We start from the raw sequence: 18,635 nt of genomic DNA on the forward strand, positions 1-18,635 counted from the left end.
CAAGGCAAGCCCGCCGATAGGCTGTCCAGGGCCACAATTAAAGGCCGCTTCTTTAAGCAGAAACAATGGCATTAGTGAGCGCAGTTCTTCGGGACCCCTGAACTTTCCCAGAGGTTCATTTCCCATGTCTGCCCCACAGCTCAGTAGGAACTGCTTGCAGAACTCCTTAGAAGAATTTAAGAAGCCAATGTATGTAAGAAGCCATACCCAAGTAAGTATTTAGAATATTAGCCTATGCATGTTTACTCAGAAGTAAGTCACACTGTGTTCACTAGGACTCACTCCCAGGAAAATTCACATAGAGTTTGAAATGAAACATGATTGAAACATGAGCTACCTTATTGTTCCTCAGGCAGCCCAATATGGTGACCTAGTCACGAACAGGCCCTTAGGCAGGTTTCTCAGTTTGCCTCTGCCAAGCTGGATGCCTCTTGGCAAAGATCTTGGGAAAACCTTTGCTCCTGCCAATGACATCACTGCACCTGCTGTAAGAAGTCCCAACTCTGGGCCAACCGCAGAGCTGGTGATCTTAACCGGATGCTGTTAGGAAGGTTCCTTTCTCGCCTTATAAAGCCTCAAAAGGAGAGACGCAGGCGGCTTTCCGCTCTTCCTGGTGTGCGCGCGCACCCCCCCCAGCACCCATCCTCAGGCGCGCATCAGAGACTTATTTAGTCTGAGAGGAGGATTAGCTTCATTTTATTGGAAGCAAAAAAAGAACTTGGGAGATTTATAGCGACAATAAAAAAGGTGACTCGATGCAGAGCAGAGCCCGAGTCGCTTTTCCATCTCAAAATGGATCGTGAACAGGCAAGCAGGGCTGGGTGGAAAACAGAAGCACAGGGTGGGCGGAGCAAAGATGCTCAGAAAAATAACGCTGGGTGCAAGACTCAACTGATTAAAATGATAGCAGCATAAGTAGAAAAAGATGATATATTTATCCTTGGGAGTCACGCGACTCAAAAAACTTCTGTCTTGCAATTTAAAAGAAGCTGCCGTAGGCTGGGCTCCAATCCAGATCAAGGGTTGGGGGGTTTGGTTTAAAGCCACTGTCAAGAGCTAAAAGGGAGTCTCCGTGGGCAGAAGATGTCTGCTGCAGAGGTGCTGGTGACACAAGGACAGAAGGCCACAACTTACATGCCCTACTTGAGGGCTTCTGCAGAAGCCCCCTGGCTAGAGCCTTTGCCTGCAGCTACATCAAAACATACCATTTTACTGGTATCCACCACCATCATGTTTTGTTCACGTGTTCCGCGCATTAAACCAGCCAACAACATAACCAGGGATTTCTCCATCAGTTTCTACCCCCCAGATTATTTATGCCACACTCATGAGCAGTGTAAGGAAGGGGTGTGCAGGCAGAGAGAGAGAGAGAGAGAGAGAGATCTGCCCCAAGGAGCATACAATCTAAAAGTGTCAGCAACAGGACCCACTTTTGGAAATGACACTCTATCAGGACCCACCTAGCTTTACGAGACTTTATAATAAGGTGATCTAGAAAGAAACATATTTATCAGTAATTTATTCACATGCTTGCAAAAACAGAAAAAGCTAGATCCATTTCTTGTAATGACACTGCCCTCGTGAATAGCCTCAAGGCTTGATGTGACCTAGACTTTATCTGCCCCCCCCACCTGAAATTTACAGACTGGGGGGAAAAAACACACCAGAAGAAAAGTGTTCCATCATTTATCTCCCTATGTTTACACAAGCTTGCAAACTGCAGGAACTCAGCTCTTGGCAGGGCAGTTAGCAGCTATATGATTTTTGAACTGCCTCAGGGCTGGAGGCAGTTTGTGATCTGATCCCTCCATCCCTGTTTTCATTGAAGGTTCCATATGACCCACCAGAAATCACGTCACGACCCACCAAGCGGGATCCACAGTTTGAGATATGCTGCACAATTGCTCTAACACAGGGGTATCTGACCCATCAGTTCCCTTCCAAAAGCCACAAACGGAACCCACAAACCCCTTTGCTGCAGAAGAGATTCTGGCAGTCGAGGAACTTCACTTACTGCAGTCCAAAAGTTCCTGCAGAGAAAAAGATGCTGAGGGAAGCCAGTGCAAGGAAGTTTTTTAAAATGCACCCCAAGCTGGCAGCTGGCCGAAGCTGCAGCCAGATAGATCCATGCTCAAGCATTCTGCTGCAGAAATCCAGGAACAGCTGAGATGGGGCATGAAAGCAGGCTGGTCCCCCCCCCCCCCAGTATCCCCTACTCTCCAGCCAGATCCAACCCCACAGCAAAATAACTTCAGGGTGAAGAGCATCTGTTTCTGCACAGCCTCCATCGTGCTTTAAAGCGCTCTGGCTTCTTGGCACGCAACCCAGGGTTTTGGCTCTCCTGTGTGCTCTTACAGCAAGAAAAACTTTATCCCCCCCCCCACACTTTCCAGGGTCTGCTCTACCCAGATCTCAGTGTCACCCATTCTGGCGACTCAGGGCCCAATCCTATCCAATTTTCCAGTGCCAGTGCAGCCGTGCCAATGGGGCATGCAACGCAATCTGTGGTGGGGAGGCAGTCGCAGGGGGGCCCCCTCAAGGTACGGGGACATTTGTTCCCTTATCACAGGGCTGCATTGCGGTTCCCTGGCCTCTGAGCAGCCCACTTGGAGGCAGGCTGTGCAGCATGGCCTTACCCAGTTTGAAGAGACACTTTGCCAACAGTCTGAGGCAAAGAGGCAAAGAAGGAAGGCCCATAGCTAGGGAGACAGACCAGGGACAGACTGCACTTGCTCCCAGTGTGGAAGGGACTGTCACTCCCGGACTGGCCTTTTTAGCCACACTAGACGCTGTTCCAGAACCACCTCTCAGAGCGCGATACCAGAGTCTTTCGAGACTGAAGGTTGCCAACATGGATTGCGGTTCCTCTGGTGCTGAAAAGTTGGGTAGCATCGGGCCCCTCAGGTCTGCACTGCTTCCAAGAGAAGAGGTGGAACCCCCAATGGGTTAAAAGGGGATTTCCCATTTAATTTATTGGAAATCCAATTCTGACTTCATTCTGAACATTTGAGAGATACAATGCCAAGCCAATCTCCAAAGATGGACCAATGGGGGGAGGGAATGACAGGCTGAGGAGGTAGCAGAAGTGTGCTGCAGGGGGCTTTTGTGGACAAAGCTGCCTCTGCTAGGCTGTTCTGCTAGGTCCTTCCTCCCACAATCAGCCCTGCTCTACACCAAAGGCAAGCATGTGCTCACTGGCACTGCTTAGTGCATAGCTCACCCAGCCGGTGCTCTACATTTTACAACAAGGTCACAGTTGCTCAACAGGGTTCAGGGAGAGGCGAGACCTCAGAAGCACCAGGATGCAGGTCTCTTGTTATCTGGTGTGCTCCCTGGGGCATTTGGTGGGCCGCTGTGAGATACAAGAAGCTGGACTAGATGGGCCTGTGGCCTAAACCAGTGGGGCTGTTCTTATGTTCTTAACTACAATTCCCAGGAAGCCTTGCAGGTCTCTTGTTGTCTTGTGTGCTCCCTGGGGCATTTGGTGGGCTGCTGTGAGATACAGGAAGCTGGACTAGATGGGCCTATTGCCTGATCCAGTGGGGCTATTCTTATGTTCTTAACTACAATTCCCAGGAGGCCTTGCAGGTCTCTTGTTATCAGGTGTGCTCCCTGGGGCATTTGGTGGGCCGCTGTGAGATACAGGAAGCTGGACTAGATGGGCCTATGGCCTGATCCAGTGGGGCTGCTCTTAACTACAATTCCCAGGAAGCCTTGCAGGTCTCTTGTTATCTGGTGTGCTCCCTGGGGCATTTGGTGGGCCGCTGTGAGATACAGGAAGCTGGACTAGATGGGCCTCTGGCCTGATCCAGTGGGGCTGTTCTTATGTTCTTAACTACAATTCCCAGGAAGCCTTGCAGGTCTCTTGTTGTCTGGTGTGCTCCCTGGGGCATTTGGTGGGCCGCTGTGAGATACAGGAAGCTGGACTAGATGGGCCTCTGGCCTGATCCAGTGGGGCTGTTCTTATGTTCTTAACTACAATTCCCAGGAAGCCTTGCAGGTCTCTTGTTGTCTGGTGTGCTCCCTGGGGCATTTGGTGGGCCGCTGTGAGATACAGGAAGCTGGACTAGATGGGCCTATGGCCTGATCCAGTGGGGCTGTTCTTATGTTCTTAAGCCTCACGGCACTAGGTAGACCCCTTAATGCAAGGCAGGTTCTGCTCTGGAGAGCCAACCACACTTCTCTTCCACCCCAGATTAAAACTAGATGTCTCAGGCTCATACTTGCTTTTACGCCCCTAGAGATACACCAGTTTAGCAAGAATGAGCCACACCAAGCGGCCCCTACACTTCGCCTTATGCAAATTCTAGGAACAGCAATACCTTGCACTTCCATCTGGTTAGGGATCAGAGCATGGATGAAAGACAAAAATGGATGAATGTCAAAGCATAGCTATAGGTGGGAGAAAACAGCTTTGTTTTTTTGCAGATTTCGAACATAAGAACATCAATGAATGTTATGGAAAGCTGGATGAAGTTGGACAAAAAAGGAAAGCGCATGGATGACATTTTGAAACGTGGTTATAATCGAAAACAGCCAAATGAGTAAAGTGACGAAGAGTTAATTAGATCAAAGTCAAGGATTACTGTGTTCCTCCAAGGAGGCAGCTCCTCAGGACTGGGAAGCACCGGCCGAACTGCACCACACCCAATGCAGGACTATCCACCTCCAGCAGAAGCTGAGCGCATGGCTTGTGGTCAGAGTCTCAGACTAGGATGACCCAGATTCACACACACGCACCCGCCCCATTCTGTGACCTGAGCAAGTACTTGGCCCAAGGAGTGGATCAGCGTGCATGGAAAGCCTGCAAGGTCAGTTCTGGGACTGGAACATAGAGCACCAGTGGTGAGCATGTGCGCAAACAGCGCCCTGTACCTGAATGATACATGCATGTGCAGCCCCCACCCAAATCAGTGGGCCTAGGTTGTTCTAGTAAAAAAAACAAAACAAGGGGGTTCCTGCAAACCCAAATGTCATCCACTGCAGCCAAGCTTAAGATATTTCAAAAACACAGTGCTTGGGTGGGGAAAACTTCTGAGCCACAGCAATGAAAGCAGAACAGTAAGGAAGGAACGGCAAGGAAGGGGGCCACTTCCTTGGTTCCTAGCCAGCTCCCTACAGCAGTGGTGGCCAGAAGTTTTAGCACCGGGATCCACTTTTCAGAATGCCAACCCGTCATGAACCGGGAAGTGATGTCAGGGCTGGAAGAGAAGACTTCATCAAGCAAGAAAATGTTTAGCACAACAAAAATAAAGTAAATGAAAAGTTTAAAAATTTATTTAAAACAACAAATAACCCCCCCCCCCAAATTCCCCAAACATCCCAAAGGCTGCAATTCTATCTACTAGCCCATTGACTATTGGGGCTGGGGATAAGAATAGGCCCTCGGTTTGGCTGTACTTGTCGTAAGAGGCGACTAAACAGCCACTGGGTAGATGGGACTCGTCAGCCTGGGAAGGCAGCTCATCTGAGAGAAGGAAAACTCTGATCCCAAACCTCCACTGCCTTGTGGCTACATCCAGTTATGGAAGAGGCTTCAGGAGTCAACCTCGAGACAAAATCCGGAGCCGGAGTCCCTGAGGCAGTTTGTGGCTGAACACAGTCACGTTCTGGCAACTCCTGCGACGCCGCTGGAACGAACCGTATTGGCCTCTGCCTTTCTATTGGATCATTTCAGCGATGTGGAGAGGGGGGATTTGCTGCATGGGTAACAGCCTATCCTCCATACCTACTTTACCTAGGCTTCGCGCACTGGAGAGGACACTCTGTTCCAGAACCACCATTCAGAGCGTGACACCATAGTCTTCCGAGACTGAAGGATGCCAACAAAGATTTTATATATATATATATATACACATATATATATACACATATATATATACATATACATATACATATATATATATACATATACATATATACAGAGAGAGAGAGAGAGAGAGAAGCCTGCTTAAAGTACAGATCTCTTAACATTCCCCCAAATGCAATCACCTACCATGGTATCATCAAGTCTATTAAAAATAAGAATACCCATTGAAATGAATGGGGACCCATCGGAAATGAGCTCGCGACCCACAGTTTGAGAAACATCGCCCTATAGGATTGTGGCCCTGCAATGACACCCTACCTATGGCAACATTCCAAGTTCCAAAAAGAGACAAAGGAAACTCGCGTTGTGCGCCGCAATGAGAGGTTTCTCTAATTGCAAGTGGCAGCAGGTCTATAAAAATAGTTGCATACTCATTTTTTCCCCACCAGTGTTTAGGCATTTTAAGAACTGCATAGAGTCCGGCAGGCACAAGGCCCTCTTCTGGTCCTCGCTGTGCGGGTATTTGGTGGTGCTAAGGTGGGGGGGGCGGGAGAAAGTGTGTTTCCGCTCAGGAGTCCACTCCCCCCCCCAATACCCCTGCACTCTGAAGAGGTATAGTCCAGACACAGATCTGCAGCCGAGTTCAAATTACGGCCTCTCTCAAAAGCAAGGACAGAACCCACAAAACAGAAGTCAGAGGGCTCCCTCTTGGCAGTGGGACAAATTACAATGAACACTGCCAGCTAAGCAGCTGGTGCTTCCTGCTGATCAGCTCAATTTTCCAACTATCAGGCCACTGAAAGTGTCTGTGGGACGCTGGCGACGAAAGGGTGAATGTTTCCAAGGAGGACAAGGGGTGTGCATGGGGTGGAGGGGGAAGGAAAGGGGCTTCAGCTGCACCCAATTTTGGCAGTTAATTGAAGTCTGATGTCCAAGTCTGCACAAACTGCAGAAAGGGGAAAAAAAAAAAGGAACGCTTAATAGAGGAGGAATTCTGTTATTTTTTTAAAGGGAGAAATGGATGGGACTTCAGAAATGGCTAGACAGCCATCAGTTGGATGGTTACCGTAAGAAAGCGGCGAGCAAGGAGGAAGGGCAGGACAGCGAGGACCTGGGGAGCAGATGCAATAAAAGAAGAAGCTTCTGCAACCCCAGGCTCATCGTAGTTCACAAATTATATTGCACCCACATGGAGGCAGCTCTGCGCACAGCCACTTTAAAAGGGATTCATGTGCAACAGACAGAGATGTGCTTTTTCAGATCTGTGGGCTGGGCATCCACAGATCTGAATATCTGTAAATGCTGAGCCAGTGGCTGGAGGGCCTGAGAGGACCTCCCGGATGCAACCAGAAGCCACTTCCGCTTCAGCCCCGGAGGTCCTCTGAGGGCCCCCTGTGGATTTCATTATCCACAGAATTCAGTATCCATGGGGATCCGTGAACGGATGTCCCACAGACACCAAGAGCCCTACTGCACATGTTAAGAACATAGGAACAGCCCCACTGGATCAGGCCATAGGCCCATCTAGTCCAGTTTCCTGTATCTCACAGCGACCCCACCAAATGCCCCAGGGAGCACACCAGATAACAAGAGACCTCATCCTGGTGCCCTCCCTTGAATCTGGCATTCTGACACAGCCCATTTCTAAAATCAGGAGGTTGCACATACACATCATGGCTTGTATCCCGTAATGGATTTTTCCTCCAGAAACTTGTCCAATCCCCTTTTAAAGGCGTCCAGGCCAGACGCCATCACCACATCCTGTGGCAAGGAGTTCCACAGACCAACCACATGCTGAGTAAATAAATATTCTCTTTTGTCTGTCCTAACTCTCCCAACACTCAATTTTAGCGGATGTCCCCTGGTTCTGGTGTTATGTGAGAGTGTAAAGAGCATCTCCCTATCCACTCTGTCCGTCCCCTGCATAATTTTGTATGTCTCAATCATGTCCCCCCTCAGGCGTCACACTCATGTTGAGTGTGTTGCAGCTTTGTGGAGCTCACATGAAATAAGTTTGACACCCCCCCCCCCCGATTTAGACTGCCACGTGGGGATCTCGCACCTGCATCACAGGGAAGGGGGGGGCAGGCTTCAGACAAAGTCCTCTTACAGCCCTACCTGGAGATGCAGCCAGGAACAGAACCTGGGACCGTCCACATTCAGAACAAGGGTTCTACCACTGAGTTACAGCCTTTACTAAAATGCTTCTGTACAGGCTGTTGCCTTCTGCGGAGTCAGACTCTGTTCCCTCCAAGGCAGCCTTGTACGCACGGACCAGCAGCTGCTCTCCAGGGTTCCAGCCAAGATTACACCTGGGGACCTCTGCATTCCAATCATGGGGTCTACTACCAAGCTTCGTACTCTCTCTCTCTCTCTCTCTCTCTCTGCATTCAGCCCTGGGATTCTCCCCCTCTCTATCACAGGGTCTTCAGACAACAGCAGGCTCACATTCTTGCCCACCAAGTCCTCCCAGTAACAGAGGCCTCCAAAGCCCAAGGTCCAAGCAAGACCTGGCCTACAGCCAACCAGGCTTGGAGTAGGCAACAATGGCCCACACTGCAAGGGGAGAGGGATAAGAGACGCCCCCTCCCCTCCCAAAAGTGCTTAGCCAGCTTCCCCTCTCCCACGCCAGAGATCTTTGGCTATGTGCTGCTGATTGGGGCAGGATAAGCTGAACAGCCTTGACCAACTGGACACCGTTTCTCCCCCCCACCACTAACGAACACAAGACAGACCTTCAGTTCAAAGGGAGCCGTTTGTTGGCCTGCCGTGAGCGAGAGTCACCCATTTATCCATGAATTTATTTGCAGGCCAGTAATGCAAGACAAAGGGGTTTGTTTGCAGGAAAGAAAGAACCAGCAAGCCAAGCAAGGCAAAGCATTTTGGAAGGGGGGGGAAGAGAATCTGCCTGCATTCCTGCACAGCGTGGAATTTTACACAACAGTTCCCTGTTCACACCCGCTCTCCTCCCAGCACCGAACCTCTGCATCATCAAGAGAATCTCTGCAGTTATTAAAAACAAACCAGAGCACGGCTAGTCCTCATGATCGCAGAAACCACATGTGCAGTTCTGGGGTCTCTCCCCTACCTCCCCACCTCCCCCTTTTAGCACCTCCCAAAAGAACACTGACATTTACAAGGTTTGTCACCCAAAGAGAGAGCAGTAATACGCAACGTTTATGCAGCTCTTGGGCAAAGCGCTTCACGGCTACTATTGCCATTTTGTACTTACAGCAACCCTGTAAGCCAAGGCTTATCCCCATATTGCAGTTGGAAGAAGTTGCATCCCCGTATTGCAGTTGGCCGAGAGGGAGGTGCTGGCCTAAGTCAGAGGGGAAGTTTTCATATATCAAACCAGGATCTGGGGAAAAGGTGGTGGTACGCAGAAGCCCAAAACACACCAGGACACATACACACAACCAGCTATTGCTTTGCATCAGGTCTGCAGCAAAACTCTGCCTCATCCTCAGGTTCCCAACAGAAGGGCTGGGCGTAGCAATGGCCTGTTGTAAGGTGCATGAAAAGTTGTGTGCATCAGGCATGTTTCCATGCTTCAGAAAGTGGCGATCTCAAATCTTTTTGTTCCTCTATCATCAACCCACACTATTCTGCGCAAAACTGAACTGGAAATTGTGGGAATCCAAGAAAAAAAAAAAAACACCAGTCCTAAGTTACCACCCCCACCCCCCCAAGCACAGAATCTGGATGTTCACTGCTTCTAAGCTAACCAATTCATTTCTGACCCCTGGGAGGCAGATCGGGACAGTACACAGAGAGGTTGAAAACCCGACTTGATTCCAGGAGGAAAAAAAAAAATACTGTTGGGCAGGTGTAGGAGCTTCAAGAAGCTATGAAGAGGTTCTGAAGTTTAGGCAAGCCAATTGGAAGAAGTTCTCTCAACAAATGCACAATCCCAGTCATAGAACCACTGATGTAACAGGAAAAAGGGCGATGGATACGTTGCTAAGTAGTGCTTAACTCCCCACATCTTCTCCTGGAAGCACCCATCACACCCTACATTATTGTTTGCTAGATGCAATCCCCATTAACCCCCGTGCAACACTGAGCTTTGCAGCAATACAAGAGAATATGAGGCAGGCCTGTGCCCCAAGGAGCTTGCAATTTGACACAAATAGCAGTGGGGAAAGAGACAGACAAGGGCACCAGGAAAAGCGGCAATGGGTTTCTATGAGCACAGAGATTTGGTCCACCCTGGCATGGAATCTTTTTGGCCCTGCCAATGCAGCGGGCTTATGCCAAGAATGCAAGTGTATGTGGGGTGTTTTATTCCAAAACTTGGCCCTCCCACCCTCTCCCTTTGGCCGCAAGCCACAGGTCGAGCAATTCTATACAGAGCCCCCCCCTTCCAATCAGAGGATTACTCCATTCATGCATCGGGGGCTGTATTTTTAGCTGCTTCAGCTGTTTCCTTCCCTGCCCTGCTGGGAACCAGCGAACTTCCACCCCCTCCCGAGCCTTAAGAACTTCATCCTCTGTTCTTAAGCCATTTCCTTCATTGTTCTCCCAACTCACACATGTCCTGAACAGATGCCAAGAGAGGCTTCCAACACGGCTGCAGATGCTGGTGGAGGAGGGGGGGGAAGTCTAACGCATAAGAACCACCACCAAACATGACATCTACAGGTTAGTTTCACTGGCAAGAACCAGGTCTACGGTTTCCACTCCCAAGGAGCTCTTGGGCTATCGCGCTCCAGCTGCCCGAACGAAGTTTTCCTGCAAAGCTTTCAACCATAACGCTTTAGAGTTCACCCCACAAATATTAGGGTCACAATACAGTGGTTCCCAAACTGTGGGCCGCGGCTCCCCAGGGAACCATCAAAACCAGCGGCATAACTGACCAGCCTGCCACCCCCTGCGACCTGGAAGTAATTGTGGTGATGTGATGTCACCGCAGTTACTTCTGGCATGATTGGAGCTATGCTCTGACTGACTGTCAAGAAAGGCTGCAGGGGTGGATAGGAACCAGCCCGCCCAAGTCAGTGCCGTTGCACACCACCTGGAGCGAAGCTGGCTGCTTTTGCGGGCACCCCCGCTCCAGGCAGGTCAGCCGCGAGTGAGGAGGGCAGGACCACAGCGACTGGATCGCAGTGGCGGGCGCATTACTGCCCGTGGAAGAGTGCCACCCAGGATCTTGTGACACCCCCCCCCCCAGCTTCACAACTGGTAGAAACCAGTCAGGGAGTGGCAGAAACCTCACAAAAAACTCACGGCCCTATAAAATGTATAGGCTTGTAGCCTTAATGGATCGCCCTCGTCAATGACCCAGAAGGTCAAAGGAGCCACCAATCAAAAAAAGTTTGGAAACCACTGCTCTAACACATTAGATCAGTTGACTTTAAAACATTTTGACCAATTAAGGAAGTGTCCTTCATCAATCAAGCAGCACTTAGAAAAAGACTATAGTAGAGGTAGTTAGAATATGGCAAGCACCATCTTGGAAGAGGCATTCCCTGTTTGCTCCCAAAGGACGGAATGCCTTCTTCTTCTTCTAGTGGCCCCTCTGTGTATGCAAAACTGACCAACTCCTCGGGGTTTCAACCTGCCCATAGATGCCGGGGGTTGAAACTGGCACCTCCTGCATGCAAATGTGTTCATATTATCTGCCCACAAGAGGATGCTTTTTTCTTCAGTACAATTGATTTTTACGCCATGCAAATACAACCAATAAAAATCGACACATTTGGACCGTATAACTGATGCACTTGCAATTAAGTCTTAGTGAACTATTTTACCAGAAGAGCATTTTAAGCCTATGTAGACTGACAAGGGTGAGTGTCTCCCTCCCCCCAATTTAACATGTCAGTCATTTTGAGCCCCCTCTCCCCTCCAATTTGGGGAGGGAGAAAGAATGTGGGATGCCAGATCAAATAAGGCAAGCACTGGAACAGGAGGACAGAGCGAGCGTGTTCCTTGCATGGTAGTCGCGAGGCTGTCGACTCCATGGAGACTGCACATCTCGGCCTGCATGCCAAAAGCAGGCTTGAAAGGACCCAGTTTCGGCGGCCAAGATTCCTGCAGGTCTCCCAAAGGCGTCTATTCAGGCTCCTTCCAGAGAGGCAGAGGAAGACCACCACTCCCTTTTTGCAAAAAAGAGGCTCTTGTTGCTATGCACCAGAACTGGGGGGGGGGGGAGAGAGAGAAAGAAAAACCTGCTCCCCTTCCCTATGGAACAAAATCTAGAGCATTCACTGCAATCTGGTGGGCCGCTGGGCTCTGGGTCTCTCTAGTCTAAGCAGTGAAGCCTACACAGCTTCCTTTCAAAATTTTGCAGTCCGTTCTCAACTTCGGCTTGAGAGGCAGCTTACCGACCAAAGCCTTTGGGATATACTTTGTCAGCTACACATACCGTCCGCCAACTGCAGCCGGGGACGAAACAGGGGCTGGGATACCCCATACCCCACGAGAAACCCAGGGTTGTCCTGCAATATACCAGTACAAAAATCTACACCCAAGAGACTATGGATCAGGGATGCCAAAACTAAAAACAACAGAACTGGCACTCAGGGCCACATAAAGACACAGCAGAAAGGCACCTAATTAATATTTCCATTTTATAAGAGAGGAAGACAGAGGCCAAGAGAGAGACGCACTTAGCACAAGGTCAGCCCCAGCCGAGAATCCCACTTCCTTGCAATTTTATTTACTATTGACAACTGCTGGGAGACAGAGAGCCTTTAAGATCTACCGCGCATGATTGAGAGAGATCAAGCAACGGCTCTCGATCTACCTTCGTCCCACCCTGGCTCACAAGATCTATGAGAATCTCAGTAGACAGAGAACTGTCAGCAGTTTCAGAGATATTTAAAAACCACAAAAGAAAGAACCTTTAAAGAGATCCACACTATGAAAAAGGCTGCAGAAATAAGAATTTTAAACTTATGTCCAGCTTTGTATCTTAAGCCAGTGAGGATCTCATACGAACAGTCTCCAAGGGTAGCCCCCTATAAAGTCCACTGCAGCCATTTAGGCTGGATGTTATCAGAACCACAGCCATCTGTGACTTTTCTTCCAATGCCTTCGTCACTTTTCTGTCCATACTCCTCCACTTAAGAAGGAGTTACAGCCCAGCTGCAAAGCCCCTGCTTGGTAAATGGAAGGCCCTGGGTTCAATCCCTGATGGCACTGCCTAGTGGGGCTGAGAAAAGACCCCCCCCCCTCAATCTAGAACTCTGGCCAGTTGCTGCAGTAGACCAAGGTCTGACTCACTATTTTGCAGACTTCTGTGTTCCCTTAAAATACTCCACAGGCATCAATTGCCACCACACCCCTGGGGGAGGTGATGAAAAGGAAGAAGCACCCCCTTGCACCCCAAAATATGCCAGAGGCAAGAGGTAATTATACAACTTCCTATACTTCTTCCCTCCCAATCATGAGAAAGTCTGTGATTGACAAACGGGAGGGCGGATCCCAAGTTCCAACACAGCAATTTAACCAGCACCTGCAAATTTGGACAGCTGAGAAGAGGGTGCAGCAAAAAGCAGACATATCACCCTAGAGAAAATGTTGGGTTCTGCGTGCAAGCACGTCCTCCAAGTCATACACACAAGTAGTTGTTTTGTCAATACAAACAGCCCAAGGCTGCAGGTCAAGACACAATGATTAGGGAGGAAGTCCCATTGAAGTCATTGAAGCTTACTCCCAAGTAAACTCATACACACACACACACACACACACACACACACACACACACACAGAGCTGCACAAAGCTCTAGGCAAGCCACCTGTTCTTCCACTTCTACATCCACAAAGCAATAAGAGAAGCCTACCTTTCAGGGCTGTTGGGGTGTTTGCCAATGGCTGCAAAGAGCTTTTGAACACAACCTGCAAGTAGACAGGTGGGTGACATGCCCATGGCCATTGCCCAAGATCAGAAGGCAGCAAGGAAAATTCATATAGCTTCCTGTGCAAGTCAGGAGGGGTGTGTGTGTCTTTGTGTAGGTGCACACACAAAGAGAAAGGTTTCTCAGCAACAACAGAGGATTGCAACGTTAATTTCTCTATTCACTGCAGAGATGCTCTTTTTGCCCACATGCAGCTTTCAACCAACCAATGGAGCTTCCTAGGCCGCAGTCCGCCTAGGACAGCGTCCCACAGAACACAGTGGGCTTGCTTCCAAGTAAACATACCTAGGGCTAGGCTACAGAACACATGCAATAAAGCTGGTTGAAAAAGAGCCATCCCAGGCGTGTTTACTCAGAAGGAAGCTCCTGGAGTTCAATGCAACTTCCTTCCAGGGAGGCGCGCGCAGAATTTCATCTGAAAAAGATTTCCACCCTGCAAGTGACGGCAAGAGCAACAAAAAGAAACAAAGAGATACCGGCCAGCCCAGGCTTTGTAAGATGCCAGCGATCGGCAAGTGCAGACAAGACCATCTTCCAGGCCTTACGGTGTCAAGGCACAACTGCCTGGGACGCGGCAGACCAACAAACAAACCTCCACGATGCTCTGCCTGACATAACAGGGAGCCAAGGAAGATCTGTGGAGCGCGGAAACCTCTGTTCCAATCCCACCTTGGTCAGAAACCTCACTTGACCTCCTCCATAAGCCGCTCGGCTCTCAGCCCCATTCACAACACGGGGGCGGATGGAAAATTAACGTCGTCACTGGCCTGCTCTGCCAGTTTGTTGGTAATCTCTCCAAGACCACACATGAGGCCACAAGATATATGCCAAGACCACCTATTTATAAACTCCTGTGCCCTGGTTACTAATGGGGCACTGCAATACAGTCAGCCTTATATATTTGCAGGCTTGGAATCCATGGATTTGAGTATCCGCGGGTGCCAAGCCCAAAGCAGCAGGGCCTCCAGATGGCACTTTCAGTCGCACCCAGAGGTGTTCTGATGCATGGGGAGGCAACAGGAGGCCAGAAGCAACCCCCGGGTAAGTTATTGCGGTGCCACACCAGGCCTTGCTCCATCGCTTTCATTGTCCGGTATCCACGGGTGCATACCAAAGGCCCACTAGATTTATTCCTTTCAAACTGGAAAAACACTTTTTAATTTCAAATTAAGCTTTGGAACATTCTGGATCTCTCCATGAAGGTATGTCGCCTACATCCCCATTTCCTTCAGTCAATATGGCACGTGTCAAGGACAGGCTGCCTCTACTCCCCCCTCCCCAATTCTCCCCCAGAAACCAACTGGGATTGTTGTAGACATTAAGTGGACTGTGGTCAGTTCTTACCTTTCGCCCCTTGCCAACACGGTACACGCAGAAGGGCAGCCACAGCCAAATCAAAAAGGATACATTTTCACCGCTCCCGACTTGGTGCCAATGGCCATGATTCGGAGCTTGGGATCGAAGGCCAGGGAGCTGGGCTGGTTGGGGAAGCCATGCTCCACTGTCTGGAAGGCAAAAGAGAATGCTTTAGTCCAGGGGTGCCCAAACCCCGGCCCGGGGGCCACTTGCGGCCCTCAGGGGCTCCCAATCAGGCCCTTAGGGAGCCCCCAGTCTCCAATGAGCCTCTGGCCCTCCAGAGACTTGCTGAAGCCCATGCTGGCCCGATGCAACTGCTCTCAGCATGAGGGCGACTGTTTGACCTCTCGAGTGAGCTGTGGGATGAGGGTTCCCTCCACTGCTTGCTGTTTCATGTCTGTGATGCAGCAGTGACAGTGAAGGAAAGGCAGGCCTTGCTTTGTGCAAGGCCTTTTATAGGCCTTGAGCTACTGCAAGACCTTCATTCATTCATATAAGTTCCATCTCTAATAAATTCATTTATGTTAATTTATTCAAATTTTAAATGTAAATTAATTCTTTTTTTCCCCCCAGCCCCCGACACAGTGTCAGAGAGATGATGTGGCCCTCCTGCCAAAATGTTTGGACACCCCTGCTTTAGTCCAATGGTTCTCAAACTTTTTAGCACTTTTTAGAATGATAATGTATCGGGACACACTGGAAGTGATGTCATGAACCCGGAAGTGATGTCATGAACCTGGAACCTGGCCAAAAAAAAAAATGACACAATCAATTTAGGCTTCAAACCAAAGCCGCAATCTGCCAAACGTCCCATTATACAGCTGTTAATTTGCATAGCTTGGAATTCAAACATTCCAGCTTGGAAGTCAAAGCAGAACACAGACTTGGATTCTTCTCCATCCACACAGCTCCCCCCCCACACGCTTTCCTGCATCCCATCTTCCCACCTCTTCAAGCCAAAGCGCCAGGCCTCTCTCCTATCAGGAGTCCATCCTGCTCAACAGCTCTGTCCCCTGTATTTTCAGTTCTGCGTTTTCAATGGCAGCTGAGCTAGGTGCTATGCGACCCGCCTGAAATTGGCTCACAACCCACCTGGTGGGTCCCAATCCACAGTTTAAAAAAAAAAAAAAAAGCTGCTTTAGTTAATGCACCAAGGCAGGCAGCCCTTGTAGCAGCCTTCCAGGGCAAGGGCCAAACAGGCAGCTTCCAAAATGAAAATTTCCAGCTTCAAGGAAATCTCTCTACGTTAACCAGCCATGACACCAACATAGCGCGCGGCACTGAAGTTAGATTTTCCATTTTGAGACTTTATGGACATTGGCTCAAGCTGCAGAAAGGAAGCCAAGCGATAGTTTAAATGCATGAGAACCATTCTTGAGCACACACTTGGTTCAGCAGGGCACCATCGTGGCACCCCAAACACAAAACAGCCTGCTGGATCTAGAGCGAGGTCCAGCAGCCCGTCCAGCACTTAGCTAGACGCTTCTGGCAAGCTCATAAGTAGGACACACAAAGAAAGCACATTCCCTTGTTTGCCCCACCCCAGCAACTGGTATTTAGAGATACAGTGCCTCTGATCATGCAGGTTCCATTCCATCGCTGTGGCTAACCCAAGCACCCACCCAATTCCCAACCCAACTCCACCACCCTGGGGCTGAAGAGCGCAGAGGTTAATCACCCCTCTTCGTGTTTACTGCTGCCTTCCATCTTCTTCCCTTCCACCTCTAGTGCCCAAAAATCCAGGACGGAAAAGTTCCTCGGGGCAGAGACCTGTCTTAGCACTAGACACACAGAGACGGAACTGTATCATTAGGAAAGCATTCATCATCGCCGTCTTTTGGGGGAATCTCACCTACAAATTACTGACCTGCTGAAACTCTTCAATCATCTCCCAGATTGAAGCCAGAACACAGTTTCAAGACTGGCAATTTAAGACCAGCTCAGCTGCAGAGCTAGTTCCCCCCACCCCACCCCACAACCATCACTGTGGCTTGCTCCAAATTTAAGCATCACTAAACATGTGCAGAGCGCAATCCTCTCAGCAAGCAGGTTTGCGAACGCTTAATATTATTTCAGGGCGGCCTGGCACAAGACTTCAGCCCAACACATCTAGAGAGGAAAGCCTGTCTCGTCACATTTTCTTCATGCCAGGAAAAGCTCAAGCTGCTACATTTCTAAGTGCGGGCGGCTGCTCAAGGCATTGGAGTCGGGCCAGAAGAACGAAACAGCAAGTTTGGCCAGGGCTTTCAGAACGCTTCCCTCCGTGATGGCTTGGTGGTCCTCCACTGTTGGCCAACAGCTCTATTACGAGGGTTAAACAGAGAGCCAAGGCAGCCCACGAATCACAGGTGCGTGCTTCCAAGTGGGGCTCCTGGGAGTGCTTGTTTTAGGACGACCGGAAAAGAAGGAATAGATTAATACAGATTTGGCAGAGAGCTCCTTGCATTAGCTGCTGCTCCCTCCCTCCCCCCAAGCTGGCCAGAGCCTGGACCAGTGGACAAAAGAATCCTCCCAGTCAAGCCCAACTCGCAGGCTCTGGGGTTGACACAAATGAACACAGAGAAACGCAAAGGAAGAACTGCTCGAGAACATGCTTGCTTGCTTCCAGTCCTCGGCCAGTTCTCGGCACTAACCACACAGTAAAACTGGGCACCATAGTGCATTGCAAGGGAACCAGCACCACCCCGCCTCGCGCTACAGTCAGCTACCCAGGAACAGTTGAAGCTGTACTGTCAGCTTGTATCAGGAGATGAACCAAGGCAGGGAGGAATCGTCTCCCGACAAAGGCTTGCTGGGTAACTGCCAGCCGGCCAAGGAAACAGGACTTCTTTCTCACACCCCCCCCCCAACCCCAAAAGAAGAAGAGCCAGTGCAAATAAGTTCTCCACCCACGGGAAATTCCACAAGGCAGCTCAGCTAGCTCAGAACCGACAGCAAAGAGGTTTCCCGCACCTCAACTGCATCCCCAAGTTGGCATTGCCAAGGTACCCATTGCAGTTTTATGCCCTTCCATCAAGAAGCTCAGGAAAGCAGACCTGTGTCTCTCGACACAGGAACAGGCAGTAGCTTGGTGGTAGAGCCCCAGGTTGGGCAGAGCCAGATTCCTGCCTGAGAGCCAGAGTCAGCAATACTGAGCCAGGGTCCAACCGAAGGATGCCACGTCCTACATTCTTGCATAGCCTCTGGACAGTGGCTTTTAGAGGGGATTGGTCCAATTCGGGGGGGGGGGGGAGATTCATTTGCTGGAGACCAGCCATAATGGATAGATGCTACCTCCAGGTTTACAGGCAGTGGAGTCTTCCGATACCAGCTGCAGGGGAGGGATATCACTGGGTTTCCTAGTCAGCCAGCAGGCCACCTGGGAAACAGGACGCTAGACTAAGACGGGGTCCAATTCAGCCCATGTTCTCAGGCTCACTACCAACCTGCAAGGTAGGCTGGGTGGAGAGAGAAGGTTCCCCACTACACACACACATATATCCTTGCTCTGTGTGCGTGTTGGCACTACTCTGCAATCAAGAAGACTGTCTCATGTAGAGTTCCTCGTTGCGGAGGATGCACAAGTATTTACACACGTGCAGCAGCCAAGGGGTGGAATGATACAGCCT

The 18,635-nt window shown here is 50.0% G+C and overlaps 1 protein-coding gene across 1 annotated transcript in view; it reads right to left on the minus strand.

Annotated features, from left to right (window-relative positions):
* The window catches only part of LLGL1 (LLGL scribble cell polarity complex component 1), a 53,049-nt gene that overhangs the window by 22,066 nt on the left and 12,348 nt on the right, over positions 1 to 18,635 (minus strand). Inside the window, exon 2 of the mRNA XM_066640412.1 lies at positions 15,079 to 15,176. Coding sequence (XP_066496509.1) covers positions 15,079 to 15,176 — 98 coding nt within the window. The remainder of the gene's footprint in view (positions 1 to 15,078; positions 15,177 to 18,635) is intronic.

This window comes from Tiliqua scincoides, chromosome 13, assembly GCF_035046505.1.
Source record: "Tiliqua scincoides isolate rTilSci1 chromosome 13, rTilSci1.hap2, whole genome shotgun sequence".
NCBI classification, from domain to species: Eukaryota; Metazoa; Chordata; class Lepidosauria; order Squamata; family Scincidae; genus Tiliqua; species Tiliqua scincoides.